This window comes from Centroberyx gerrardi, chromosome 6 (assembly GCF_048128805.1).
Source record: "Centroberyx gerrardi isolate f3 chromosome 6, fCenGer3.hap1.cur.20231027, whole genome shotgun sequence".
NCBI classification, from domain to species: Eukaryota; Metazoa; Chordata; class Actinopteri; order Beryciformes; family Berycidae; genus Centroberyx; species Centroberyx gerrardi.
Genome location: NC_136002.1, coordinates 23,509,803 through 23,537,097, shown reverse-complemented (window position 1 = coordinate 23,537,097; position 27,295 = coordinate 23,509,803). Strand labels below are relative to the sequence as shown.

Here is a 27,295-nt window from a genome sequence, read left to right as displayed (position 1 = left end):
AACAGGAAATTGTTCCTCTCGCGTGCTCCATTGTTTCAGAACCGCGCGGTCCCGTCCCGGCCATCACGGTGTTTGATGCACAGAAATCTGCAGTTTGATCGGCTGGAGAGACAAATCGCAGCCTCTTGTTCGGTTCTCATCCAGAGCGGGACGGGCTCGATTCCGCTCCAGTTAAGGCTGTCAGATTAATGATCAATCATCCCCTCCGTTCCCCATGCTGCTGTGACTCAGAGACCTGCCCCCTTGTTCAACACAACCATTCAGACGCAAATCAACTCATGATTTAACACTTTTATTGACAGATAAACAATAAGCGCAGCGACAGTTGCGACAGAAAACGGAACTGACAGAAATCAGAATAAATGTGATAAAACAGTGAAATGAGTCGATCCGTTGCGTTATGATCCGCTTAATTGAAATGTTTAGGGCAAAAATACGTTTCAGTGGAGATGTGACTGAAATGACAGGCTTAGCAGCACAGTTATACAAGTAATTCAACAGAAACAACCGTGGTTACAAAAATATCAAAATACTTTGCATAAAAAGTGCTTTAGTGTTAAAATTACAAAACATCACTCAGCGATTAGCTGCAACATATTTTTGCCACGACTGTCAGTGTCCTCAAAACAAGTGCCGTAAAATATAACAGTAATATATTTTTGCTGCTCTCTTCTTGGTGTATTGCACTGGTGTGAGGTACAATAAAATGTCAGCCGGCTGAAAGATGCAGGCAGTCACATACAAGTAAAAAATAAGCTAGCATATTTGTGGTCATTTATAGGAATGGGCCTTCCTGTCAAAGTGACAATCATACAGGCATATACAATGTTTTTTCTCATCTTTAATTCATAAAAAACATAAACTGATATATATATATATATTTAGGGTATTTCTAAACTTAATTTTCACAAATGACAGCATTTAAGTGGTTCTCAAGGTGCTTTCCATTTAGTCCTATTTATTCTACCAGACTTTTGACATACAGTGTTCCTGAGCCAGCAGGAAAAGGTGCTCTCCATCTTGCATTTATAGAAGCAGAGAAAACAGTAACACAGTGAGGTGCCAGCTACATAAATCGATCATACACTGCAGTGCAACCTAATTGGTCATTATTTTGAAAGCTGCAGAGTGCTGCAGTGTAAAAATTTAAATGGCACATAAATAAATGAGATAATATACGCTTGGTCAAAGTGACACCCTGGTAGTCCTGGAGCTGTTTGAGTTCCCTGCAGGGGATTTGGGCCATGATTTAAATTCTGAGAAATGGGAGTATCTTCTAGAAAACTATTTTACAGAATATCTTTTGGGTTCAGCAGGTTCACAGGGCGTGAGAAGGTAACTCCTGACATTGTTTAAAACATCCTTTTCCCCAACAGGCTCTACCACCTCCTTTTCCATTCTGGTCCACATCAGACCAGATCCAGGAAGGCCAGACTGATATTCTTACCCTTAACAGTCCGCTCTTTCCCTGATCCCTTAACTGTGGGAGTGTGGTAGCTGCCGTAGTGGATCATCCAGTCAGGTTCTGGTGTGTGTGTGTGTGTGTGTTTGTGGGTGTGTGTCACTTGCGTCGGCTGAAGATGCTCTTCTTGCTGGAGCTCTTGTCTGCAGTGCTGAGCCCAATGAGAAGCCTTGCCTTCTCATCTTCCTCCTGCTGCTGCAGGCTGTTGTCTGACTTCCCTTCAGATGCCTTCCCCCGCAAGTCTGAGCCTGAAGCGGGCTTCAGACGCAGCTTCTCCTTTATCATCTGTACAGCAAGGAAGAAAAAGAGCAAGTTCATAAATACAAAACTTGGCAACTGTAGTGTAAATTTATATTGTTTCTGCTGCTCGCATTGATTCCAACACTACTTATCCTTGATTTTTATATTTAAAAAAATAGAGACCGCTCAGTTTGGATAATGGCTTCAGATTACTGATAATGTCTGTCAACAACAGATTTTGGGACTGTTTCAAACTAAATGAGATCATATGAGAGATGTTGGTAATGTGATCTTAAATGACATATCACAACAAACACTGAATGATAGCCTACAAGGGTTTGAACTAGTGGGAAATTGATGAAGAGATGAGTGAAAAACTTGGCATGAGTATTTCCCTTCATGTTCTGTACCTGTGCTACAAGCGCTTTCCGACTGTCCCTCTTCACAGCCATGGCAAAGTCTAGCCACGTCCAGGTGTTGTTATGGTACTCCAAACAGGGCAGAACCAGGTTCAGGTCCTTCCAGTCCACACTGCTTTTTTCTCCCTGAGGATGGAGATTTTATACAGTAAAACGTTAGTTCAAGATCTTAGAAATATCAGACCAGCAACATAAAACAGCATTGCTTGGTTAATACTGTGATTTAAGATGTGTAGTAAGATAATGCTGCCAATGCAGAGTTGTAACACTTGGCCCAGAGGGCCAAAAAAACAAAAAATTTAAAGTGAATAAAGCCTAGAAAATCTATTTCACAACGAACTGTGATAGTCCTAAATGAATGACCTGACCCGGTCTGAGGCCAATAAAGAACAATAATCCTTGTCAATGTCTGTGTATTCTTTGTGCATTTATGTATCCTATTCAAGCCTATTCTCCATCATTAATAAAGCGGAACTGAATCCAAAATAACAATGGATGTTGAGCTCAGTAACAGTGCTTGGCTGTACAGGAACCCACCTTATAGCTGACACAGAGGGGCACTTGGGGAATCTTAATGTAGATGAAGGAGTTGTTCATAGCAGCTCTTTCCTTCATCTTATCAATGTCATCAACCGGATGCTGATGGAGGAGATTAGAGTAAACCGTTATTACATTTATTTCTGTTGTTATTCTGAACATCTGGGCAAAAACAGAACCAAAAAGCATTAATACCTCAGGAGGTTTTCTGAACGACCTCCTGACCCCGGCGGTGCGGTTCAATCCCTGGGCGACACCTTTGCTCGGGCCCATAGCACCCATGGTGTCCTCTGACAGCTGCCGCGGCTTGACTGGGATACCTGTGATACAGAGAACATCAGCACTGTGGCCTCTGGGTGACTCTTCACCCAACACCCTATACTCCCACTGAGTCATACTGAAAAGCAGACACACACGCACACACACACACATACACATACACACGCACACACACACACACAGACAGGCACCTCAAGGGCATACCCGAGCTGACAGAGCCTTTTAATAGCTTGGAGGGATGACATAAAATTGCGACGGGCTATTCAATACCACACACAAAGGCCTGGCAGAGAAAATGGAAAACTACTATTGATTGGTTATTTGCCCAGTATGGATTTCAGGCTGGTGAGCACATGCAGAGGATGGAGACTAGAGGCTACTCAGCATACAGCCGTCAGCTTGCCACAGTTGACCAAAACATACCAGTAGTAACCAATCGAAACTTGTCTTCCTCATCAGTAACTTCCTCCTCCTCTACATTTCTTCCGGGGAAGAAAAATCCCATCATTCTTTTGAAGAACTGGTACATTAGCTGGATGGTGAGAGGCACCACATTCACCTAATGATGGAAACATTTGTTATTGCAAAAATCTTAAATACAACACAATCCAAATGTTTCAGTGGAAGTGGTCGCATGTGATTCTCCTCACCTCAAAGTGTTCTTTGACAGATATCCCTCCCACAGGAGGGCGCACTTTACTGAAGATGCGCAAAGCAAACTGGCGGACCGACTGGCAGGCACTCTGAGGACGGAGTACCACCTGAGAGAAAAATGGAAACTAATTTCAGCTACATCACACATTAAAGCTCTGCAGTCAGTCCCATACGCACATTTGTCATCATTTTGGAAAAACATGACACACTTTGATGTGAAACAGCACACAGTGCTCAAATCATGATGTTATGAACACAACATGCAAAGCACCATTAGGATGGAAGTGCACTTGTAATGAGTCCTTGATTGCACATGCAGCAATGAATCCGTGGGTGCACATGCAACACTGAATATCAAACTATCTGAAGAGCCACTGAGTGATCCCATCTGGACAAACAAGATGGAGTCAACACAGACATCAACGTCCTGTCACTGTACCAGCACTGTACATACCCTCACACGCTGCACAGAGGAAACCAAGTAGAGTCATAAATTTAGGTAAACACGGCCTAGTAGGCTTTGTGAATACATGTTGACAAAATCCGTCATCAGATTTCTCAAAAGGATGATTGTCATGGTTGTCTTTTCACAGGTTTATCAGGAGGCAGTGTCAAACGTCCATGATTTAACAGAGAAAACCACACTAACATGTTGTCAAGTTTGCTGCATAAATAAGGCTAAAATATTAATAGATAGAAAAAAATAGAAAATAAAAGAAAAATACATAGCCAAATCAGAGAAGCTGTCTGAGAAGTTGATTTACCTTGTATGCTGCGTTGGGTAGCAGGTTGTTCATTGTGAACCAGCCCAGTTCCAGGAGATGCTCTGCTGTGTCGTCAGATTTGTTCAGCTGTAGGGAGAAAGTATTCCCAAAGTGCAGTCAACATATACACTCTAGCTGTGACAAAGTGCAATATCAAATGTTTCAGCCATGAGATACCATGTGACAGTGCCTCCAAGTGCCAATATTCTATTTGCAATTCCATTTTATGCATTTAGCTAATGCTGTTATGCATAGAAATATACAACAACAGTAGAATATATTGCAGACCATATACCTGTGACCCTAGGATGGTCAGGTAATAGAGAAATAGAGAAACAGCTAAAAATAAGAGGTAGGGAGAGATTTAGAGGGAATGTTTTTTTCCAAGACAAGAGCAAATTAGAGCAAACAGCAGAGGAGGTTATGTGAGAGGGGAGATGATTCAGTGTGAAGAGGGTACTTCATAAAGAGGTGAGATTTCAGCTGAGGATGGAAGATAAGGACTGACTCTGCTGTCCTGCCTAGAGTAGGAAAGTCATCCCACCATAACTCCAGACAGTTGTGGCTCTTTTCCACGCCCACCTTGCTGTACATGAATCTCTGCAGCTCCAGTTCCGCGATGCCGAGCTGGCCATCCTCTTCAGTCAAACACCAGCGAGCCTGGGCAAAGTAGATCTCTGTTCTCCTCACCACACTCACATCCTCCGGGGGCTTACGCAGCTCCAGCTTGTTTGCCCGTTGCAGCTGGAAGTCCTTAAAACACCTGGGAAAGAGGATAGGTGGAAGACAGTAAGGAGACAGTATTAGTTTTAACCTGGGAAATTTTCTGTATGTATGAGTGTATGAGTAGTGTTGGGGGAATGAGAGCTGAAGTGAGACCTGATGAGAATGTTGAGCTCTTCACTCTTCATCTGCATGTCAGTCTTCTCCTGGTTTAGCTGGTTCTGCAGTCTCACGTTGATCTCTGTCAGTTCATCGCCACTCAGCTCCTCAGGTTGTGCCTGCAAGGTGATGAAGGAGGCACAGGTTTAATGATTTCAATGGAATGCAATTTGTAACATAATGAGTAGATTAGAGATTCAACTTCACTGTCCAACTCTACCTGGAATTTCATATAAAGGACAATGAAGGCAGACTTTGCGGACGTGGCATGTTTGTTTGAGCTTTTACAACCAAATGAGCTCGGTTTTACAGTAATGGTGAACTGTAAAATGGACAGAGATCCCAAGAAAATTACCCAGGATATTGTCACAATTTCCACAAGGTTGTTCACCTATTCATTGTCAAAGCAGCAGCTCTGGAAGATGTCACTGGAAGACATCACAGATCAGGGTTTTCTCTCACTTGTTTTTAGCTTTAGGAGAATTAGGATGAATTTTTAGCTTTGAAGCTTGAATCTAGTGATTTTGGCATGATGTGTCTCACCCTGATGTTGGAGTAAATCTGTTTCTCCAGGCGTCTAATCTGGGCAACGTGTTGTCTGACGGCCTCCTGGAGGTGCAGGATGCTGCTGCGCTGCTCCTCAGGGTTACTGGAGATTTCCAGCTGGAAACGCACACGCTGCTTTTTCTCACTGTGCTCCTGGACACACCAGACAGTCAGGAGGAAACAAAGAGAGGAATGAGAGAAGATTAAAGAGTGGTGAGGAAATGCAAATCAATGATAGCGGTATACTGAAACTCCACCACATAGGACCATTAGCTGACTGAAAAGCTGGAGCTCTCTCCTACCTTGCGTTTGGGTTCCACGTGCAACAGCAGGTTGTTGACTATGTCCAGGATCATAGCATACTGGACAGGGTTGGTGGAGATCTCCAGGTCATGGTGAATGAGGGTAAAAGTGTCCACAGCCCCTGGAGAAGTATCACGGTAACATTCTTAGAGTTCATACCTTGCAGCTAAAAAAAAATATTAATAAAAGCTAAATACGGTAAATCCTCTAATATTGGCCCGGGCCTTTATTTACCTCAACTGCAGAGGGTACCAGGCCTTTATTGGAAGCAGGCTTATATTAGAGACAGGCCTTTATTTCTAATTCCCTCTGTTTGATAAGTATATTTGCTCATATTTTAGTACTAAGCCTCCTTGTTTTCTGATCTGCTTCTGTTGGGGTTCGTTAGGTAGCCGTTTTTTTGTTACTGCAATGCATTACCGATAATTACGGTAATCTATGATGGCATGCTCCAGAGACTTCCGCCGGCCGAGCCATCTTGTGGCACTTGTATGTTACTACAAACTACAGTTACAAACAGGCACCAGGAGTTTACCGGTATCCACCGTTGTTTGCATGTAAGCTGAAGCTAACTGAAGCTAAGAACAGAATCTATACAGTTATATCATATCGCCGTTGGAGGTTTCGGCGTGCTGAGGGCTAGTCTTGTTTCCTTTGTTTTTCCCCCCGGCCTGTATTTGAGGCCGGCCTTTATTTGTTCGTGTCGACCACGCCCCCGGCCATTATCGGAGACCCGGCTTTTAATTGACTACAGGCCACTATTAGAGGATTTACGGTATTCATCATTTTTCCACCCTTCACCCTTTCTTTGGCCAAATCTTGGTAGAGTGAGGTTCTTTTTTTTCTCCATTTTTCTTTTCACCCTCTTAAGCTGTGTGTGCTTGCCTTGTCATTAAGTTTCTGCAGTCTGATTCTTTGTGGTGAATTCAGTGTTATGACAATCAATGACAGATGTAGGCGTCCTCTCCTTTTATATGAAACCAAATGCATTGTTCCTGCCACAAATACAAATTTAAGCTTTATGTAGGTGACAGAACATACCAGCCTGTTTTTTCAGCAGGTCCTCCTTCTCATGGTTATTCCGTAGCTCTGGTGGTTTAATCTGCGTGGCCAGCTCTGGGTCGATGTCGTGGCTGTAGCCGATGTAGTACATGCGGCAGCTACAGCGGGAGATGATACGTTGCACCTGCTGGGTCTCATTCACCTGGGCTGGCTGGTTCCAGTCTGCATAGACATAGACAAGGAACATTATAGTTAAAATACTGCAGAGAATCAGAATCAGTTTAGACACCAAGAAAAATAAATGTATAGATAAATGTCTTGTCAACAACTCACATAGCAACACAGGACATACTGACACACAAGGCACAGGCACAACAGAGCGGGACAGTGCAAGACATACAAAAGACATTACACTATATATATTACACACCAAACATGCATATGCCATGAATCACTGTGCATGGGATACAGTATGTTGGCAGGTGTAGAGGAGGTATGGTCAGTGTTCAGTAATACCTAATATTTCACAAAACCAGGGATTCTCAGGGATTAGGAAGTGGCTACCATGTGGTGATCTTGTGTGCCATACCTGTAGTGGTGCTAACCATTCCTCCCACAGCCTGGCCACTCTCCATCAGCTCCAGCACTGAGTCTAGGTTACGCTGCCTGTGCTCCTCTATGTTTTTCACCTAAACACAACCCCACCAGAAAGTCAGAGCAGCGACAGCAAACTATGGGGGAAGGGACTACAGAGTCGTCCATGAAATGTGATGTTGTAGTTGAGTAACGTGACAATCAGACTAGAGGCAGAGTTTTCTTCAACTTCAAACACTGTGTTGCACACTACAACACTAACATAACTTGGGAGATACACTGTTTACACTCTGAAACCATGGAATAATGAGGAAATGTGCTCTAGCTCTTGAACTTCTCAGTGTGATGGCTACTTGACATTCAATATTTCCCTTCCTTTGATAATGTATTATTAATAGAGGCTGTCTGCAAATTTCATCAAGTTAAAGATTTGTTAAGGCCTATTTAATGTCAGTTAAAATTAAATGTAAAACCAATTTTCACCACTAAAATAAAGGAGAAAATTAAAAAAACATCAAAAATCTATATGACTGGGCTGATTTCTCACTAGCTCTAACAAACTGTATACTGAGAAAACATAACATTTTTGAGACCATGAATGTAGTTGATATACTTGAAGACATTTTAAGACTTATCCAAGCCTTTATGACACCATGAAATAACTGGCAGGTGTGAGCCGTGCCTACCTCCAGCCACAGCTGCCTGTCCTCCTGTTCAGAGGGGTTCGGCTCCATGGTGGCAAAGTACTGCATGCCATCCAGCAGACAGGTCCAGGTGGTTTTCTGCTTCAGGGTGTCATTATACCAGGCTGGGTGGTGCTCACACTGCAGCAGCTGGGCCTTGGCTGCAGACACCAGCACACAGCCTGCTGTCTCTGTGCCACGTAGCATCATCTAGGCAAAACAAAGCAGAGCAGGATTAAAATGACGGACCACCTACACTACCATCCGGCATAAGTAGGAATTTACATGAGTTTACATGATGCTGCCCTAAGGAAAACTGGAAAAACTTGGATAAAAAATCAAATACTATCATCAAGGGAATTACCTGACAGTTGACCAACTCGATAAACCAGTTGCGGTTATAGACATCATCAGTCTGACAGGCTGCGATGCCACACAGCTGGTCGCTGACACCGGAGTCCTCCTCTGAGAACACCACAAACTTATCCGTCTCTTCGATGAGCTTCTGGAGCATAGATGTTCCTATAGAATGAGGGAGGAGGGGAATAAGGGAAGGGGTAAAAATTTGTCTTAAAAGAATGGACTGTGGTCTTTTTCTACAGAGAGTCCACTAGTCAAGCAAATTCCTCACCTTCATTCTGACTTTTTTCCGCTCGGTTGGTGCTGGCCGTAACGGGTGTAGTAGGAGCTGTGGTAGGAGAGTAGTTGGAGGGAGAGCGTTTGAGCTTCTTGGCCTGGAGCTGCGTGTCGATCCTCAGACCCTTCAAAGCTTCAGTGGAGAGGTTCCTCTTCAATACAGATGCCTTTTTATAACCGTCATACAGCCCAAAGGCTATGTTCCTGTTAGTGGTGGTCCAGGAGGCACGCAAGTCCACCAAGCGCAGTTTGTGAGTGTAGGAGGCATTGCTCTCATCCTTGGGGCTCACCTCCTGTCAGAAGTATTAAAAAAAAAAGCCTCTGATTAAAGATAACAAAATGTTTTACATGTAAACGTTAACAGGCATGTGAAAAATGCAACCGGAAGCTCGTACTCGACACTATCCAGTCCGTCAAAAGAACCAACTCTGGGCTCCTACCTCTTCCATGCGGTTGCTCTGTCGCTGGTAGCTCAGAGAGGACAGGCTGACCAGGTGAGTCTTCTTCACCTGGGCGTTGATCTGGTGGTCAGCCGTCTCGTCCCAGGTGGAGGCCATCAGGTGAACCGTCACCTGTGACAGCTCACTAACCATCTGAGTCACGTTCCATTCAGAGATCAGTCTCCTCATCACAGTGCCAGCTGAGAGACCGTTAGAACACACATGAACATGCATCCATAGACATTAAACAAATATACAAACTACTTAATTTTATGTTGGGAGTCTAATTCAGTCATCTGTACTGTATGTATGGATAATTTCCTATTTCTGAAACATCATGCCAAGCCCCTTACCCTGTGGGATAAGTCTCTGTGCCCCTCTAGTGAAGACGTGTCCTTTATTGCACTCCACCTGGATGCCTCTCTGCTGGGCAAAGGAGGCCCAGTAATGCACCTGAAGGACACACAAAACACGGTTACATTAGCAATGCTTTAGAAATACACATTTAAATGGATGATACTGGGTCTAAAGCAATAAGGGGGAATAACCAGATTATTATCTTTAATCATTATCTTAAGTGATGCCAAAGGCAGATTTCAAGATTTTCTATAAAATACGTTTTTCATCTGAAGTGGACTGTGGCTGTAAGTCAGCCTAAAAAAAACAACACTTACTTGTAGTTGTGGGAAGGCAGCTGTGTAGGACATCTGTTTATAGTGCTGACCCAGCTTCTTGCGGACGGGCTTGAGGCTGTGGAAGAGCTTGCCTCTGCAGATTGGTCGGGACACGCTGGTCCAGGTGGCCCAGAAGTTCTGCATCCAGCGCAGTGTGCTGCTGTACAGGAGGATTCTGGGTTGGCACGGTTCTGAAAGGAAGAAGTATAATTCTCTCCAGTAAAAACACAAATATAGTACTGGTTTTAAAGTGTAATGGGCTTGGCTTACACCTCTCCACTAAATTATTGAAAATGTATTTTGCATTTTTTATAAGAATGAAAGGGGGAAAACATAAATATCTAACAGAACTCCACACACCTGTGCCACAGTGTTGGTTAAGGTCCATGGTGATGGAGAGGTTGAGGTTCTCGGAGCGAAAGGCTCTGTAGGAGTCATGAGGTTGTCCTGAGGTCACGTCGGCAACATTCTCTGCACAGCAGAGCATTACGGCATGATGGTCATGGGGGTTGCCATGGCAAAGCCACTGGAGGTCAAGGGTCATGCAGAGGTTGGGCAGGTGTAGAAAACAGATATCATCGTACCTGAGATGGGGGAAAAAAAATGAAACTTGCATTACTGAGCAATTCTCCAGAAATTAGTTAGCCCTTAAATCTTTCATATTTGAAATCCAACCTCCAGTGTCTCCACTTACTTTGAGGCTGTCCTGACGTTAACATCCATGTCACCTTTAAAAACAAACTGCCCTGGTTTCCAATCAAAGTTCAGCTTATTCCATTCCCAGTGCAAGTTTTCTGTAGTGTTATATGGGTCCTGTAAAGATTAAAGATTAATCTTTATCATGCATTGAGTAAAAATTTAAATTTTCTTTTGAATCATAAAGCTCAGTTAACAAAAGAAACTCAAGAACAAAAAAAACAAACAAACCCCCCCCCCCATCAAATCAATTGATTAAAAATTTGAATTGATAAAACAAATATTCTGTCACAAACGCATCTATACAACTGGAACATTAAAATGCCACATATTATGCCACATAACCACAGTTCTAATGGGAATGCACAAAACATGAATGAAAGCATTGTACACCTAGTACAATGTTTTACCTCTGTAGCCAGCTGATGAAGGTTGGCCTGCTCAATGTCCATAACCCAGTGTCCGTGCAGCAGGAGACGACTTTTGTCCCACCAGGCCAGGGGGGGCGAGGGGTCAACCGTGGGTTTGGTCAGCAGGTCAACCACCTGGCCAATCAAAGTCCAGGCAGGATCCCAACATGGCCCCCACACAATAGTGTAGAGAGATATGTTAGCTGTATAAAGAGGAAATAAAAGTTTTTAGTGTTAGAGAGTTTTTAGTGTGAGAAGCACTTGATAGATCACATGGGATTTTCAGGGGAATTGAACATATAACATTTCAATATCAACATCAGCTTTCAGGGTTGTGCTGGAGGGATAGCACTGTGAGCAGCATTTAATGACTCCCATGACTCACATTTGAAATCATAGTAGAACTTGAGTGGTGGCATATTCCTGTGGGCTGTCACATCTCCCCATGGTGGGCCAAGTGGGACAATCTGTCTGCGATGAGCCCGTGACTGTCCATCCTGCTCCGTCCCAATCAGACGACCTGACAGCTCCCAGTCCCGGATCTCAAACAGGTAACGGGGGTAGTCGCGAATTCTCACTGGCACAGAAGAAAGAGAGGAAAGAGGTCAATTCTTTTTGTATGAAGAAAATAGCAGAAGTCTAACTAAAACACTGACGTCCTTAATTACATTTTATTTCCAATTTAGCTTCATCTACATACATCCTGTCTGCAGTGACATCTGCAATAAATGCCATAGTTTTTTGTGTGACTAACCCAAGAAGGCGGTGAGTTTGAACTTGACAGCGCGGCACCACTGGACCACCAAAGGAAGTCCATCTCTGGGGAAGGGACTGATTCCATCAATGTCCCTCAGCTGCTCTCTCACCCTCTCTGGCCCATGAAGGGAGTGGTCAGCCAAGACCACTAGTTCCAAGTCTGACACAGTCCAGGTCAGCAGAGACTTCCTCATGGGCGTGTTGGCGTAGAGGCGGCGTGAGCGCTGGATGTAGATCTCAATGTGCTTTTTCTCCAGAGAGCTATACAGCTCTTCTATCTTTCTGGCAGGCAGAAGTTCTCCATGCTGCTTGCGCAGATCTGCCACCTTCTTATCCAGAAGCTGCAGACGCTTGGCACTTTCCTTGTTCTCGTCCTTCATCAACTCATAGTTGTCACGCAGCTTGATTTCAAAGACGTCATCCAGGAAGACAAACGAGAACTGGCTGATTTTGAAGACGAGGTCAGGGGGCAGACGTTGGGCAGCAGTGGACTGGCTTGGGGAGCGATGCAGAGTCTTCAGCCACTTCTGCACGCTAATGGCCATGTCAAAGGTGTTTGAGAAGTTGTACTGGTAGGGGAACTCCACAGCGAGGGTAGGGCAAGTGAGGACCCAGACACGGTTCTGATGGGTGGTGAGGAAGGGGAAGGCATCTCTATGCAGCTGCATTTCGGCCAGCTCTGGGTGTGTCTCGACGTCTAGCCCTTTGAAGGAGAAGATGTTGTTGCCATCAAAGTTGAGGATCAGGCAAGGGGAGCGCATGTGCATGGAACCGGCATGTGTGGAGAGTGAGAGGGCTTCTGTGTGCAGGAGGATATAGTTCTGTTCGCTAACATGGGCTGTCAAGTGAGTACGGCCCAGCTCAACGCGCACACACAGCCCCTTACTCTGGCCTGAAAGAACTTCACCGTCCACAGATTTGACTGGACTCTCCTCTCCTTGCTCTCCACAAAGCATTACCCAACAAGCATGGGCTTCGGTCATGTGCTGATACAGGAACATGTGGTCTGATGGCGTCCACTCCACAGTGAGCTCCTCTTCACACTGAACCTGATTAAGGCATGACAAGAAAAAAATATGAACATTACATTAATACACCAATGAAAATACAATATTGGCATAGTAATGTCAGTCCAGTGGGATGAAGTGGATTAAGATCTGACCTACCTCTAAGGTCCGGGTGGTGATGTGGTGACAGAAGGCTATAGTGGTGAGTTTGAGGACAGGGTTTGGGGTTTGGGAGGCGGGGCAACATGGCTCCATGTTCTCTGTGAGTGTCTTGACCACAGACAGGCTAACGCCCTGTAGAGATATGCTGGAGCTCTCCCCAGAGCTGAGCACCCTGACGGTGTCCATCCGTGAAGACAGAGCACCTAAGGGGAACAGGAAAAAGTAAAACATGATGATTATTGATCGACTAAAGGGGAAGAGGATTTTGTGTGTCTTATGGCCCTAAAAGATGAGAATGGAAAATGGTAAAGAGCATTCATAGGGAGAAAGGCCTGTTCACGACTTATTTTTGGGCACGTTCTAAAAGTCATTTTCATGTTGTGCTTCAGACAATATTTTTGGTAATTTGGTTTCCTTCCTCTGACAAATGCAATGGCTGTTGTTTGTGATGATTGGAGTCTGAGCACATACCAGTCACATCTTTTCTGCCCACCCAATCATTCTGTTCATCTAAATGTATGTTGAAAAGGTAGATTGTGATTTTTATCATTTGTTAAATGACTGTGGTAGAGTGTAATATCCTAATAAAAATAGTACTGTTTGTATCCAAAATGGTGAATGAGTGAACAGAGCCAGCAGAGGAGCAGACAACATTTATCACCATTCAATATTCTCAATTCATTTACCTGCCAGATTAGAGAGTGTGAACACATTGACATCCTCCAGACAACACTCCAGTTTGAAAAGCAGCGGTAGGTGTGAGGAGGGGTCAGGGTGGACGGCATCGTCACTAGGGGGAGACACAGAGGCCACATCTGACAGCTGTGGCCTCCTGTCGCGGGGCACGCTGATGAGGGACAGCAGGCGAGACAGACACAGGGCACAGGTCTCCGAGAGCTCCACCTGAAGCCCTTTCAGACTGGACTCCACGCTCACACTCGGAGACTGGATACTAGACTCCACATGGGGTCGGTTGAAGCTCCCCTGAAGAGATGAGATTGAAAGAACCGTACCATTATTATCTATAATGCCAACAAACTTTGACCCTCATGTAAACTTTAAATATTATTTCTTAAAATAATATATTCTGATTTAACATCTTTGATCTCATTTGTAGTTGGGCAAAACAGAGGGATTCACAGATTCTGGTTTTAAAAACAGAATTCATGCAAAGACATAATTTTGGGTAAAAACAACATTTGGTACTTAAGAGAAATTTGTTGAAACGTAGAAGTTGATGCCTATGTATTTAAGAAAAATGTAAAAGTGAAACTGAACAATCCAAAAATATAGATACAATTGAATTAATTTCAAAAAGGCCCCATAATAATTTGTGTTCTTAATACCTGAAGACTGAGGGAGTCTAGGATTAGCGCTTCTCCCCACACATGTTTACCAGGTGGGTGGGGGGCTTGTTGGATATGGGACCCCTGACCCACCCTCCACCAGAAGTGGTCCAGGGACAGGGAGGCACGCTGGTGCACATTCTGGGACTTCAGGCTGTCTTCGTCAACTTTATTGTCAAGAAGATGCTGCAGTTCTGGAGACATTGACAAGACACAGTCTTCATACATTCATTAGGGGAAATAAAGTTTTAATTTGTTCCAGTATAGTGGTTTGAGTGGTTGTGCATTAAAAGCCAAACAGGGATAAAAGGAGTATTAGTTAATGTGTAACATTTAAAGGGCCCTCTGCATCTAAGACAAGACTTTATCTAATCTAGCTTGGCATGTTTGGAAAGGGTTGAGCCAATGTAGTTGGCTATAGCATACCAACCATAATGATTCACTGAAGCAAGATTCTTTTAATCTATGACAAAAACATTGAAAACCAAATGCAAATTCACAAATCCACTCCAGAGTGCTGACCATAAGCTTTTCCCGTTATAGCCTACTGCAACTATGCCCTCATTTCGCAATGTTGCAAAAACATCACATGACTTTCACCTGCTTTCCTCTCTGTGTGTATGTGCATGCGTTGTGTGTGAACGGCCTACAGTACCTGCACGGGCAGAGATGAAGCCCAGAGCAAAAGGCGTTGTGTCTCCCAGCTGAACAGACACGTTGACGTTGGACACAGAGGAGCTGATCATCACAGGAGCATCCAGGTGGGGGAAGCGCCTAAGGAACAGGAAGGTGTGCAAATACTCTAATGGACTACACAACACCACATTATCATATGCAAACACGATACAGGATGAGTGATGCACAAACACATGGATGAAGAAGAGAAAATAATAAAAGGTATTAAAATATTAAACACACCACAGTGGGGGATTTTATAGCATCCCCACTCACACTAATAGTATTTAAAAGTGAGTGATGGTCTGTTAAATAGAATTACTATCAAATGACACAGGACCCAATTCATCACAAAGAGTACATTCCTTTGCTTTGCTCCACTTTGCTATAAAATTTGAATGAATGCCCAAATGTGATTAACTTTATGAAAATACTAATTTTACATACATTTAGAAGACAAATCATTCCAGATGTCACAGGAAATATCTGGTTGTACTGGATTATTTTTGACAAAGGAGGTTTTTAATGTGCAAATAAATTAAATATTAAAGCTTAATATGCTCCCAAAAAACAGTAAGCTGAACCTTCTGTTTGCAGCAAATTATAGTTTATCAAGACACTCGTTTGTTCGACTTTCCCTACTGTGACTTGCCTTTTTCTATGTGCTGCTTTCCTGTGAATTAGCTGTTCCCATGGAAATAGGTCCAACCAATGGGAGAACTCCTGGTGACGGTAGTGGATGATGCAAGTGTTGACTGTGAATGACCCTGAGATGTCTATTGATGTAACCTAGAGGCGCAAAAATGACAAGAGAGGCCAAACTCAAAAGATGTCAAATATGAGTCATAGATTTAAGAGGCTTTGCTCATGCAGCGTAACCATCACCATAACCGTAACACTTAATAATCACCACTCTATCTTACCTGCAGGGCAGTCTTGAGGGAGTTCAGGCAGAGGATTCTTTGCCTACTTTGAGAGAGGAGAAGTCCATCTGTGAATAAAAAAAAAGGAACACATTATTCATAGATTTGCCCCCCCACACACACACACACACACTGATGCATCCCTCTCCCTCTGCACTGCGTCTGGTGGCCAGCTGTCCTCTCACCCTCTAGAAGGAGCTCCAGGCTGCTCTGGGGAAAGCTCAGCTCAGGAGTGAAGCTCCTGAGGGGAAGCTGCTCGCTCTCACGTCCATAGCAGACCTTAAGAGACTTCAGAGTCCAATTCAAGTGTCTGTAAGGTTTGGAGAAAATATCATAAAAAATAATTTGAGGAATCAGTAAGTCATTCTAATAAGGAATCATGTCATGCAAAACGAGAACTACATGTGGAATACAAGCAGCTGTATGCAAAATGTTGAATCACCTTTTCTGGCTGTGCATGGACAGAGTTACATTCGTATTCTCAAATTCCACATTGACCTTCTGGGGTATCAGCTGATGAAGCTGTTCCACAGTCTCGGTTTGGATGAACTCACTGATTTCACACTCTGAAAGGATAGGAATATATTTAGAAATGTCATTAACTTCAACTTTAGGTACAGCATTTTCAAAAAAATGTACATAGTGCCCTAAATTCAATACAGGAATACCAGATAAAAAATCATTAAAATGATTGAAGACGAAAAATTACATTTGTTATAAGCCTACGATCAACACTATGAGATTTAGACTTAATTCATCAACCATGACTATCCAGGAAATTTGGCAATATGTGCATCCTCTAGGATTATTGCATAGAAACTCTATTTCACTGTGTAACTTGAAGTGTGTATATGAGGGAGAGGACAGGAAGGAGGCAGGAGAATGGTGCAACTGTGCCCACAATAGTTGGGCATCTGGGTAATTGCGGGGAACAGCTCAACCACTAGCAATGCTACAATCCTCTCTTAAAGGCTTTGGTTTACTGATGATCTGAAAATATGTTTTGAATGGGAGTACATGAATGTGCACGCTGCTATTGTGTCACTTCCCTACTTCCCTATTTTTCCCCTTTCAGTTCTCCATGTTTATCTATTCTGGTGTAACTGCCAACCTTAACAACCTCTATTCTGCTTTTTAAAGTAATTTTCTTTAATTTCTCAAAGAGTGCGTCATGACTAAAAGACATGCAGATAGAAATATACCAGTAAAAAGAAATATAGGAAAAGAAATAACTACAAAAACATGCATTTAAATTTTTTTTAAATTGGTAACACCACTTAACCCAATTTAGCTGCTATTTTAGGACCATTGTAAACCTCCAACTTGCTTGTATTTGGTATTGTTGGGAAGATAAAAGTTTTTATCTGTCATTGAGCTCAGCTCAGGAACATTTCCAGCACCTAAACACAGAGGTCACTACTGCTCTTGGATATGACCTTGTCCTCACTCCCTTGCTGGTTTATGTTCTTTCTGAGGTTAGAGTAACAGCTAAAAATGTCACAGATAACGGTATACCTCCAGGACCCAAACATTTCAGAACAAGCATAACAGGACCATATAGCCTCACATTAAATATATGTTGTGCTATTTAATACAATTGGTCACAACTTCATTAACTTAATTGAGAATCATTTTGATATTGCATTTGCTCACCAGATCCACTGTGAATGCTCTTTGAAGGAGAGGGAGGCAGCAGGAGTTGGCTGAGGAACAGGCCCTCATGCAGCTCTGCCATGAGTGTCCTCACACACAGGGAGAGACAACCTGGCTTCAACTCTGGTAGGCTCACATCCCCAGACAGCAACAGGCTCAGAGACACCTCAGCCAGACATATGTCCTACACAGAAGGGCATGTTAGGCAGACAAATTTAACCGCAAGTTGTAGGCATGGGACAATATATCGAGATTCAACATATCACAATACAAAAATGTAACAATACGTATTTTGTATATTGTGGGGCAGAAAAATGAACCGCAATATTAGCTACATTTTATTCCGCTATAGTAATCACAAATGAGATGACTTGCCTGTCATAATTTCTCCAACAAAATCATATTATTTGCACTTTGTAATGACATTTTTAAATTGTTGTTTGCATTCTAGCAAGCCAACGCCATCGCTAGAAAGATTTGTGACTCAAAAATAAACATAATTCTGCACAGTCACACTTTGTTGTCATTGAACTTTTATTTATTACATCGTATCGTGGTTGTATCGAATCGTGAACCCCACATCACATATTGTCCCATCCCTAACAAGTGGCCATTTCAGTGAAAATGATTTCACATTCTGATGAAACTCACCAATCGACTGCTTTTAAGCACTTTACTGCTTAGCTGCCCGACTGAAAAGTCCCAAGCCAACCTGTAATGAATAATTTAAAAAGATATCTTTGCAGGGTGCTCATCAAAATAACAATTATAATCAGATTAATAGTGGCAGATAGAAAAACAGTGGTGTGGACTGTATAGTCACCTTTTACTCTGGTGGTCAAGTAACAAGGTGATGCCTGTGACAGTCATGTGCCACAGAGACTCCGACAGGGTTAGGTTCAGCACCATCACATTGATTGAGTTGATGTGGAATGACAGCAGCTGAGAACACAAGACAGGGAGTGAGATGTTGCCTACAAATCAGTTTGACAAGCAGCGCTGACCTCTGTGTGAAGCTTCACACCTGTGACAGAAACCGTAGAGTTGTGGGGCTGATTGACATCTTCCCTGAATTTTTTCCATGGCTCTTCTTCACCAGAGGCCTCAGTGGTGCTTGCAAGTCAAACCGAACTCTGGTTTCACCGACACACAATGCCAGGTACCTCCTGAAATACAAACATGCAGTTAACATATAACTGAAGGACTTATTTGCTGTTTTACGTACAGCAAGGCAATGCATCTATGTCAATCAAAATTCCTTGTACAAGGATTTTGTATGGGTAGGTGTTCTTGTTGGATAATCACAAAACATCCAACTGACAATGAATTTGACAACTTACGGCAAGTCCTGGTTTAAAAGTTTGCTTGAAATCCATATTCTGTCAATTTCCTGTGATAAAAAAAGGAATTATTGTTACAGTTCAGAAACTGACAACAATGGACACTATATTAGGGATGGGACGATATATCGAAATTCAATATATCACAATGCAAAAAAAGCGACAATACGTATCGTGGGGCAGAAAAATGAATCCTGATATTAGCTACATTTTACTCTGCTGTAGTGATCACAAATGAGACGGCTTGCCCATCACAATTTCACAAGCTCTCCAGTGAAATTACATTATTTGCACTTTGTAATGACATTCTTAAATTGTTGTTTACATTCTAGCAAGCCAATGCCATTTCTAGAAAGATTTGTGGCTCAGAGACAGAACATAATTCTGCACATTTATATTTATTATGTCGTATTGTGGTTGTATTGAATACTGAACCAATATCGTGTATTGAATCATACTGTAAAATAAGCATATTGTCCCATCCCTGCACTATATGTTCTAGCCATTACTAAGCCAAACATGTACCTCAGACAGAGAAGTAGTTGCACCGCATAAGCTCAATACATAAATGTCATGTAAACAAAGTGTGAGCTGTGACCTACCAGAGTGTGCTGGGGATGAAACTGGATACTAATTCCTCGGACTGAAAACAGCCCTACTGACTTGATCTTTAGCTCAGCATTTAGTGCATTCTGGAAGAATCGCACAGCCAGAGTGCATATGAGCCACCTATGGAAAAGATAAAACAATACTGTATCAATATTTTGTTAAATCCTGTACTTCATCCAGTTATTCCTACAATAATGAACATGAATATCTTGGTTACATCTCATTGTAATGCAGTCTTTACTATATCTTTGAGAATTATCCTATTTAACCTCACAGTTTCCAATCTTGCCTACACACAACTATGAGCTTGTTTCCTTGTCATATCGAGTATTATAGGCAGTCCTGGACATGCTGTGCTGCTATATAGCTCAGCCACAAATCACTTACCTGAAAATGAGGACAGCTGCTAGAGTTATTCCAAGCAGGAGAATTAGAAGGAAGGATATCAGCAAGAGAGACATTTTGTCCCAAGTTGTTCACACCCAATTCGTGGACATGGGGCTGGCTGCTGCTCTGCTCTTTGGTGTCAGCTGCTGTCAAGGAAGGAAAAGATTTGCTTCAGTTGAGCACGAAAACACCTTCCATTCAGGTGCTTCTAGCTTGGCGTGGCTGGTTGCTAGAATAAGCAATATCTGCCAGACAATATTACTAGTGCTGTGTCTATTACTGTAACTGGCTGAGTTACCGTTATGCAAAATGACAAACGTTAGTGGAGTGTTTTTAAGCTAGCTTAACGCTAGCTAACAGCTAACTAACTACAGTGTAGTTACAAACCGGACATGAAATGCCACATAAACTTCTTCGCTGAATGGAAGTAAAATCTTCGGTTTAACCTCCCCTTGGATAACTAGCTCCTAGTGGCAAAACAACCACTCCTTGCTCTGCTGCTAGTAACGTTAGCCCCACATTAAATAGTTAACGTTAAAATATTTGCCGCCGCGTCATCCAAAATCAATGGTAAACATGTTTTAGCATAGTAGCAAGCTAACGTTAACGCTGGCTAACTAAAGCTAGCTAAGTTAGCATAGCTAAGAAAGTGGCAGATAGCTCAGCATTCTTTTGGTAGCTAACTAGTGTGAACATTACTTGCACATTTATTTGGCTAGCCTACTTTAGCTTCCATCAACAAAACAGTAAAACTGATTTACCTTGACATATTCAGCGCATTAGATTTTTACGGCACCTATAAAGCTGCAGAGCAGTGTCTTCAGACAGTTGTCCTCTTCTCACAGTAAACAGAGAGGGGGAATTGAAGTCAGATCAGTTTCCAGTCCGCCCTGCTCAGCTGGCATCGCATTTGACTTGCAGACGAGAAGTGCTGCTGGCAGTGACTAATGTGGAACACTGCCAAAAATATTGTCCAAGCCGCTATTAATTTTTAACCATGTATTCAAACATACTGGGTTATTCCACAATTCACCTCCAGTCCACACATACAGCATAGAAAAATCACACACAGTGTCTGATCAGTAAAGCTTGTCATAGTTTGACAATTTATTTCACAGAGGAAAAAGTTAGACAAAAGATAGCATTTCTACTAAAGGAATCATATAAGTTGATTTTTCTAACTGATATATTCAGCGTCCAACCATGTAACTTAAACTAATAGCTCAACTACATAGTTGAACTATTTCCTAACACTGCATGATACTGTATGAATTCAACTGTCAACAGCACACTATGTCAACATTATTATGATGCAGGAACGGATTCAAATTTCACAACATACAATGGTTTGACACTTGTCATACTTTTTTATAATGAAGTCATATTCAGTGGAGTGTTTTTTCCATCTTTCTCTCTTATTGTGAACAGTATTGTACATTGGAAAAAAAACCCATCAAACTGAACAAGTGGTCTATTTACCAAGTACTGTCAAGTGCAACTGCGCCTCAAGGCGTGCCTTCACAGGAAAATAAATGTGTAAACAATTCAAGAGGAATTAATACTACAGGTGCCTTGCATCTCTTATGAACTGGTGAGGAAACACATCCTAGTGAGGGACAGATTTCCAGGCAAGCCACTTCAGCTCACGCAGCAGCTTTCTGCCTGTTGTGCTTGGCAAACCACTCATCGCTTTTATCTTCAGCCATAGCCTAAAAACAAATTTAAAAGCATAAAGAGAAGAGGCACAGTGAAAAGCCAAATCATGCTGAATATTTAATGTAGAACGAAATGTTGGAGCAGTACCAACCTTATCAAGCAATGCATTTCCTTTGGGGTCCACCATGGAGAGCTGCCTGAAAGCCTCGTCTCCCACAAAGCAAATCTCATGGCTGTCCTAAACCAAACATTATACAGTTGACAGTTTACACTCAGACTCATTTTACATGATTAAAACATTTGGTAATGCACTTACTGGGTCGGCCAAAATGACCACTTCCACTGTGGCTTTTCCAGGAGTATCCAAGCTGACTAATGGTGTGAGGATTTTCTGATTTTCCTTTTTCATCAAGCCCTCAAGGTCAGGCAACTGAGGAATATAGTGCAATATTGATGATGACGATGACAATTATTATTATGTTTCTCCAATGTTAACAAAAAATAAAAGATTTATTTGCAAGATAATAATATTTTACTTGCTCTCGTGGGCATGAAAATGCTATTCTTCCAAAGGCTGTTCCATGATCTACTGTCCCACCAACATCGTGAAGCTCCAGCTTACACTGCATAAATAGACAAAAAACAACACAAAATATATATATTATATATATAATATCTCTCTCTCTCTCTCTCTCTCTCTCTACATATATATATATATATATATATATATATAGAGAGAGATATTATTCCTTTGAGATTTTGTTTCTTTTGACTCACTTGAGTGTCTGCGAATCCCATCAGCACTGTTTTCTTCTCCTCATTCTTCTCCATCAGCTTCATCCCCAGGAGTGCAGTCCAGTAGTGGGTTGATCTCTGGAGGTCTGACACTGCCAGGCAAACCTTCTGCACAGGGTCTTGGGACAAGCGAACAGAACAAAATGCTACATGGTTTGCAAACAAGAATGGAGGCGAGAACAGTATGCAGTATCCCGACAGAGTCTGTACTGCATGCTAACCTACCTACCGCACTGCGCTTATTTCTGTACTTACTGCTCAGTACAAAATGCTTTATGCATGGAAGATATCATCATACACAATTCTTTGTACTGTGTGAACATGTCGTCACTTGTCCAGCTGAAATTCCCATTCAGTAAATAATGATTATGAGCGTTACTTCCATAATAATAACCATGACATCTGAGTAGTTTGCAATTATTTCAGTATGAACCAGTTGGGCTCCTGATCTACTAGTTACAAAGTGATAAAACGTAGTAGTGCAGTACTTTAAAAACCCTGATAAAATACAATGATATCTCCCCTCAGTGCAGAAAGTGAAGGGACAAACCTGAGGCTGTGAGACTCACCATTAGCAGGCTGTTCCTTGTCCAGCAGGTAGAAGCGATACCCTCCTGGGGCCTCGGCCAGGTACAGCCCTTCTCCTACTTCAGTGAGGGGCCACCCCACACGCTTAGCATTACTGACAGCTTGGCTTGACTGCAGTGTGAGCCCCTAAAATCAACACAAGGTTGGCAATATCCCTTTTGTAGGCTACTGTACTTGTATGACATTCAATGTGTTTCCATTGTCCTACGTACAGTTTCCAAATGAATGCTCACTCACCAAGAAATCATTACCAAGATGATACTCTCCCACTCCATAATTGTATGTCAGTTCAGCAACAAAATGGTCATCCTCTTGACCAAAGCCAACCATTGTCTTACTCCATTTTCCATCATAAGGACTGTATGGATACATGGATGAAGGCAGAGTTAGCATAAGGATATAACAACGCAGGTATAACCCTGTGTTACACTCAGGTCAAAGATCAATGTACCCATTACAAGTTGCTTTGCAGCCTTCTTCAAACTCCTCATGACGTAAAATCTGAAATGGATAACGAAGCCAACAAGAACAGTCAACATAAACCATTTATCGACATATTCTTCAGTTTCATGCGACGATGTCACACACATCTGATCACAACCATAACAGCAAACAGCCATAACAATGTAAGGTTGTGCAACAGTGTAGCTGATCAACATCCAACAACGACAAAAGTTGATGAATGAGTTAGTCATATCTGACCATGAGCTGAATCTAGGAAAAAGTACCTTCATGCCCAGTACATCTCGGTAAAATGTGGCTGTTTTGCCCCTGTCACCAACTTTAAAAACGAAATGCAACGCTCGCCTCAAAGCCATATTTGACACGATGACAGATATTAGTATTTCTGTACTCTGTACCACCGATCGGTGTGCAGGGCACGATTGAGCGTCCTGGATGATCGATTTTTCTGTCGTCGATTTGTGGAAACACAACACACAACAACAGGGGTTTACGACTAAAAAGTTTGATTTTATTTCAAGTATTGTTATTTACGCCATTTTCTATGCCATTGTGTACAACTGCAACGACATTACGCCAGAATAAAGCATAAAAACACAAATTGTTTAAATCAACGGTCCCCCTAGTTAGGGTAAATGGTATCAACCAACTTATCGCGTCCTCTCGCGAGTTTACGCGTGCGCACTAAATGTGAAGCGTTAAATCAGAGACTTCTGTTTTTCACCAAACTTTATACATTTATAAAAACGAAAATTAGGACACTTACGATATTAAACCCACCGCCAGAATTCGAAGGACTAAAGATATTTAACCAGGACCATGAGATACGTAAACGTTTTAACATTACACACACAGAGCAGAAGGTGGCGGTATGTAGTCTTGGTTCTCAAAGCTAGGACAAGATAGAAGAAGAAACGTCAAACATGGCAGCGTACATGAGAAGCATGATATGTCTCCTCTCCTTAGAGCGAAATGTTTTGCTAACGAGGGGCAGCAGCTACACAGTGGAATCAAAAAGGTATGTACGCGGATTGAGAAGGAAACCTGTCAAAGTGTTGTTTCCCGACAGTGAGACTGGTAAAATCCTCCAGACGCCTCGGCCTCAATCTCAGACGACTGGACACAACATCAAGAGGGACAAGGAGCCAAAACTCACCTCTAAAGCTGAGGCTCCTGATGGAAATGTCTTCACCAAGTCGAGGAGCAGTGGCAGCAGCATGCAGTCTGCTCTGGGGCATGCTAACTTTACTGTTTCAAAGGATCAAGTTGAAGGACTTCGCTTCGAGAGGGCTTTCCCCGGGGATAAAAGGCTGTCGTAAGTGTGTTATAATATGAAAGCAACATTGAATAATCTTCATGATTGTCGCAGGCCACAGTGCTGCCCTACAAAGAAAAAAGGCATTCCAACTTCCATCTTGAAAATTAGATTTTGTAATTTTTCTGTCAAGTCAAGTCATGTTTATTTATATAGCCCTTTATCACAAGCATGTCTCAAAGGGTTTTACATACCACCGTCATATACATACATCACTATATATCATACTACATCATATATACATACTACATTATGTTCATCATCATATAGGCTACATACACATTGTCAGCATTAGATCAGAGGAGGATAAAGAATAATAACTCTCGGTCAGCAAGTTACCTCATTTTCAAAGATCATACAAGTCATTTGTTTGAAAACGTTAAAGCCATTTTTTCTCTGTTTCACTCAGTCAGTTGGCAGTTGCTGCATTTTGCCTAAGACAGGGTGGCCTAACATTCACAATGTTTCAAAGATAATTATGTGTTCACACTGGATGCTTACAGTAGCTGTAAAACATCTGTTTCTCCCTCCATTTCCTCTCCTTCAGGAGGTTGGTGAGTGTTGCCCGTTCCAGGACGTTTCGGGAGCACCAGGGTAAAATCCTACTGGAAGGCAGACGTTTGATCTGTGACGCCCTGGAGGCCGGTGCCAACCCACAGATGGTTTTCTTCAGTACGGTGGATCGGCTGCGCGAGCTGCCCCTAGACAGGCTGAAGAGGGCCACTCTAGTCAAAGTCAAGTTTGAAGACATTAAGATCTGGTCTGACGTTGTGGCGCCACAAGGAGTAATAGGTAACATTCACACTTTTAATTTTGTGGTTCATTCTGATGCAGAGACGCACTGTATTGGTACTGATTTCCCCCTCTTCTTCTGCAGCCATATTTTCTCTCCCAGACCCGTCACGGCTGAAGTTCCCACAGACGGGTCAGTCGGTGCCGTTGTCCCTGATATGCGACAACATCCGAGACCCGGGCAACCTCGGGACGATTCTGCGATGTGCTGCTGCTGCTGGTTGCCATGATGTCCTGCTCACCAAGGGTAGGCTGGATCTTGTAATCAACTAAAAGGAGTGAACAACAGTTTACTCAGCTCATAGAATGCTCTGCTGCTTTGTTAGTAATTTTCCAAATCTTATTTCTCCCCCCAACAGGTTGTGTGGACGCTTGGGAGCCTAAAGTGTTGCGTGCAGCAATGGGAGCCCATTTCCGCCTCCCCATCTATCCCAGCTTGGACTGGAATGACATTGAAAGTCACCTCCCTAAACCTGTGACTGTCCATGTGGCTGATAACTGCTGCGGCTCTGAGAGAACTGGAGGAGCAGCAGAAGCACAAGTTAAGGTTTCCTCCAAACCCTCCAAGGCCGGAGACTATGGGTGGGTCAGCACAAGGCCTAATCGCAAAAACATGCGCTACGAGGAATACGACTCTGATTCAGATTCTGATTCAGATTGTGAAGACGTTGGACTCTCACTTCCCAGAGTGGACACCAAGCTGTACCATGACAGCTGGGCTCAGAGTCCCACTGCTCTTGTGATCGGAGGCGAGACGCACGGTCTGAGTCTAGAAGCAGTCCAGCTGGCTGGGAAAACTGCGGGTCAAAGACTCTTTATCCCTGTGGTTCCTGAGGTGGACAGTTTGAATTCGGCCATGGCAGCCAGTATCCTTTTGTTTGAGGGCAGGAAACAACTGTTAAAACTAATGGAGACATCTGGAAGGAAAGGGAAATACAAAGTACAGCAAAAGTTATGATTTTTCCCTGGAAACGCCAGTGTGGGTGACTTCTGGTGTTCACTTTTTCCATGTGCGCACATTAACAAAACCCCCGTATGACCTCAGGCTGAATTAAACTGATTGATTCAGTTTCCATTCGCTACCCTGTTCTGCTAACAATAAAACATTGAGTGAATTTAAATCAGCGGTTTGTTAAATGACTGTCAAGTGAAATTCATAACTTGTCCTGTCTGCGTATTTGCCACGTGTTTTATTCCTGCCAGTGCGGCCGGGAAGAACGCTTTGAATTTGGTGAGAGAAATGTTTGGGACTTCAACTAATGAATGCATTGTACATATTTACAATAAGTACATATTTGGACCTGATATACTGTGTCTTATGTCTATCCTTTGCTCTGTATAATCTGCATTGTCTTCAATATGTATGTGCAAGTATGCAGAAGCCACTGAAATTAATGGAGAAAAGTCTATGGTCAAAATAAGTTTCCATCCTAGCTGCGGTTTACATATTAACATAATAAATGCAAAATTGGCTTTGTTTCTTTAAGCCCAAGAGTCTGACGCTTTCTGGTTAAATACTTCTAACCAAGGAATTGGTGAGTCATGGCACTGCGTGTATTTCACATATCCAAGAACTAACCTTATTGATGGAGCTTATGATACAGGAAC

At 42.6% G+C, this 27,295-nt stretch overlaps 3 protein-coding genes across 4 annotated transcripts; 1 reads left to right on the top strand and 2 right to left on the bottom strand.

The window, feature by feature from the left end:
* Window positions 1–276: 276 nt before the first annotated feature.
* Window positions 277–20,930, bottom strand: LOC139923775 (bridge-like lipid transfer protein family member 2). Of its 2 annotated transcripts, none has more exons than XM_071914626.2 (40): window positions 20,841–20,930; window positions 20,080–20,225; window positions 19,686–19,812; window positions 19,084–19,133; window positions 18,768–18,909; window positions 18,567–18,685; window positions 18,395–18,455; window positions 17,744–17,927; window positions 16,533–16,656; window positions 16,276–16,400; window positions 16,091–16,158; window positions 15,820–15,956; window positions 15,148–15,266; window positions 14,493–14,686; window positions 13,833–14,130; window positions 13,144–13,349; window positions 11,976–13,026; window positions 11,607–11,798; window positions 11,222–11,424; window positions 10,810–10,928; window positions 10,476–10,699; window positions 10,116–10,306; window positions 9,795–9,894; window positions 9,442–9,641; window positions 8,997–9,294; window positions 8,730–8,887; window positions 8,369–8,575; window positions 7,678–7,777; window positions 7,128–7,310; window positions 6,086–6,207; window positions 5,781–5,936; window positions 5,235–5,356; window positions 4,938–5,118; window positions 4,356–4,442; window positions 3,588–3,698; window positions 3,361–3,496; window positions 2,854–2,978; window positions 2,659–2,760; window positions 2,113–2,247; window positions 277–1,747 (listed from the first exon to the last, which is right to left on the bottom strand). In XM_071914626.2, exons 2-40 carry the CDS (start codon window positions 20,151–20,153, stop codon window positions 1,562–1,564), a joined length of 6,717 nt encoding a protein of 2,238 aa, XP_071770727.1. In that variant the 5' UTR covers window positions 20,154–20,225; window positions 20,841–20,930; the 3' UTR covers window positions 277–1,561. The 2 variants fall into 2 exon arrangements, with proteins under 2 accessions (XP_071770727.1, XP_071770728.1); XM_071914627.2 differs by having other exon boundaries at window positions 20,080–20,222; window positions 20,841–20,916.
* A 260-nt stretch (window positions 20,931–21,190) lies between these two features.
* Window positions 21,191–23,972, bottom strand: glod4 (glyoxalase domain containing 4). The gene is made up of 9 exons (XM_071914634.2): window positions 23,847–23,972; window positions 23,570–23,619; window positions 23,356–23,476; window positions 23,100–23,244; window positions 22,513–22,649; window positions 22,272–22,358; window positions 22,052–22,165; window positions 21,887–21,973; window positions 21,191–21,788 (listed from the first exon to the last, which is right to left on the bottom strand). Exons 1-9 carry the CDS (start codon window positions 23,934–23,936, stop codon window positions 21,723–21,725), a joined length of 897 nt encoding a protein of 298 aa, XP_071770735.2. The 5' UTR covers window positions 23,937–23,972; the 3' UTR covers window positions 21,191–21,722.
* A 530-nt stretch (window positions 23,973–24,502) lies between these two features.
* On the top strand, window positions 24,503–27,145 carry mrm3a (mitochondrial rRNA methyltransferase 3a). The gene is made up of 4 exons (XM_071914649.2): window positions 24,503–24,895; window positions 25,443–25,687; window positions 25,773–25,934; window positions 26,047–27,145. The coding sequence occupies exons 1-4, from the start codon at window positions 24,504–24,506 to the stop codon at window positions 26,643–26,645; spliced, it is 1,398 nt and encodes a 465-aa protein (XP_071770750.1). The 5' UTR covers window position 24,503; the 3' UTR covers window positions 26,646–27,145.
* Window positions 27,146–27,295: the final 150 nt, after the last annotated feature.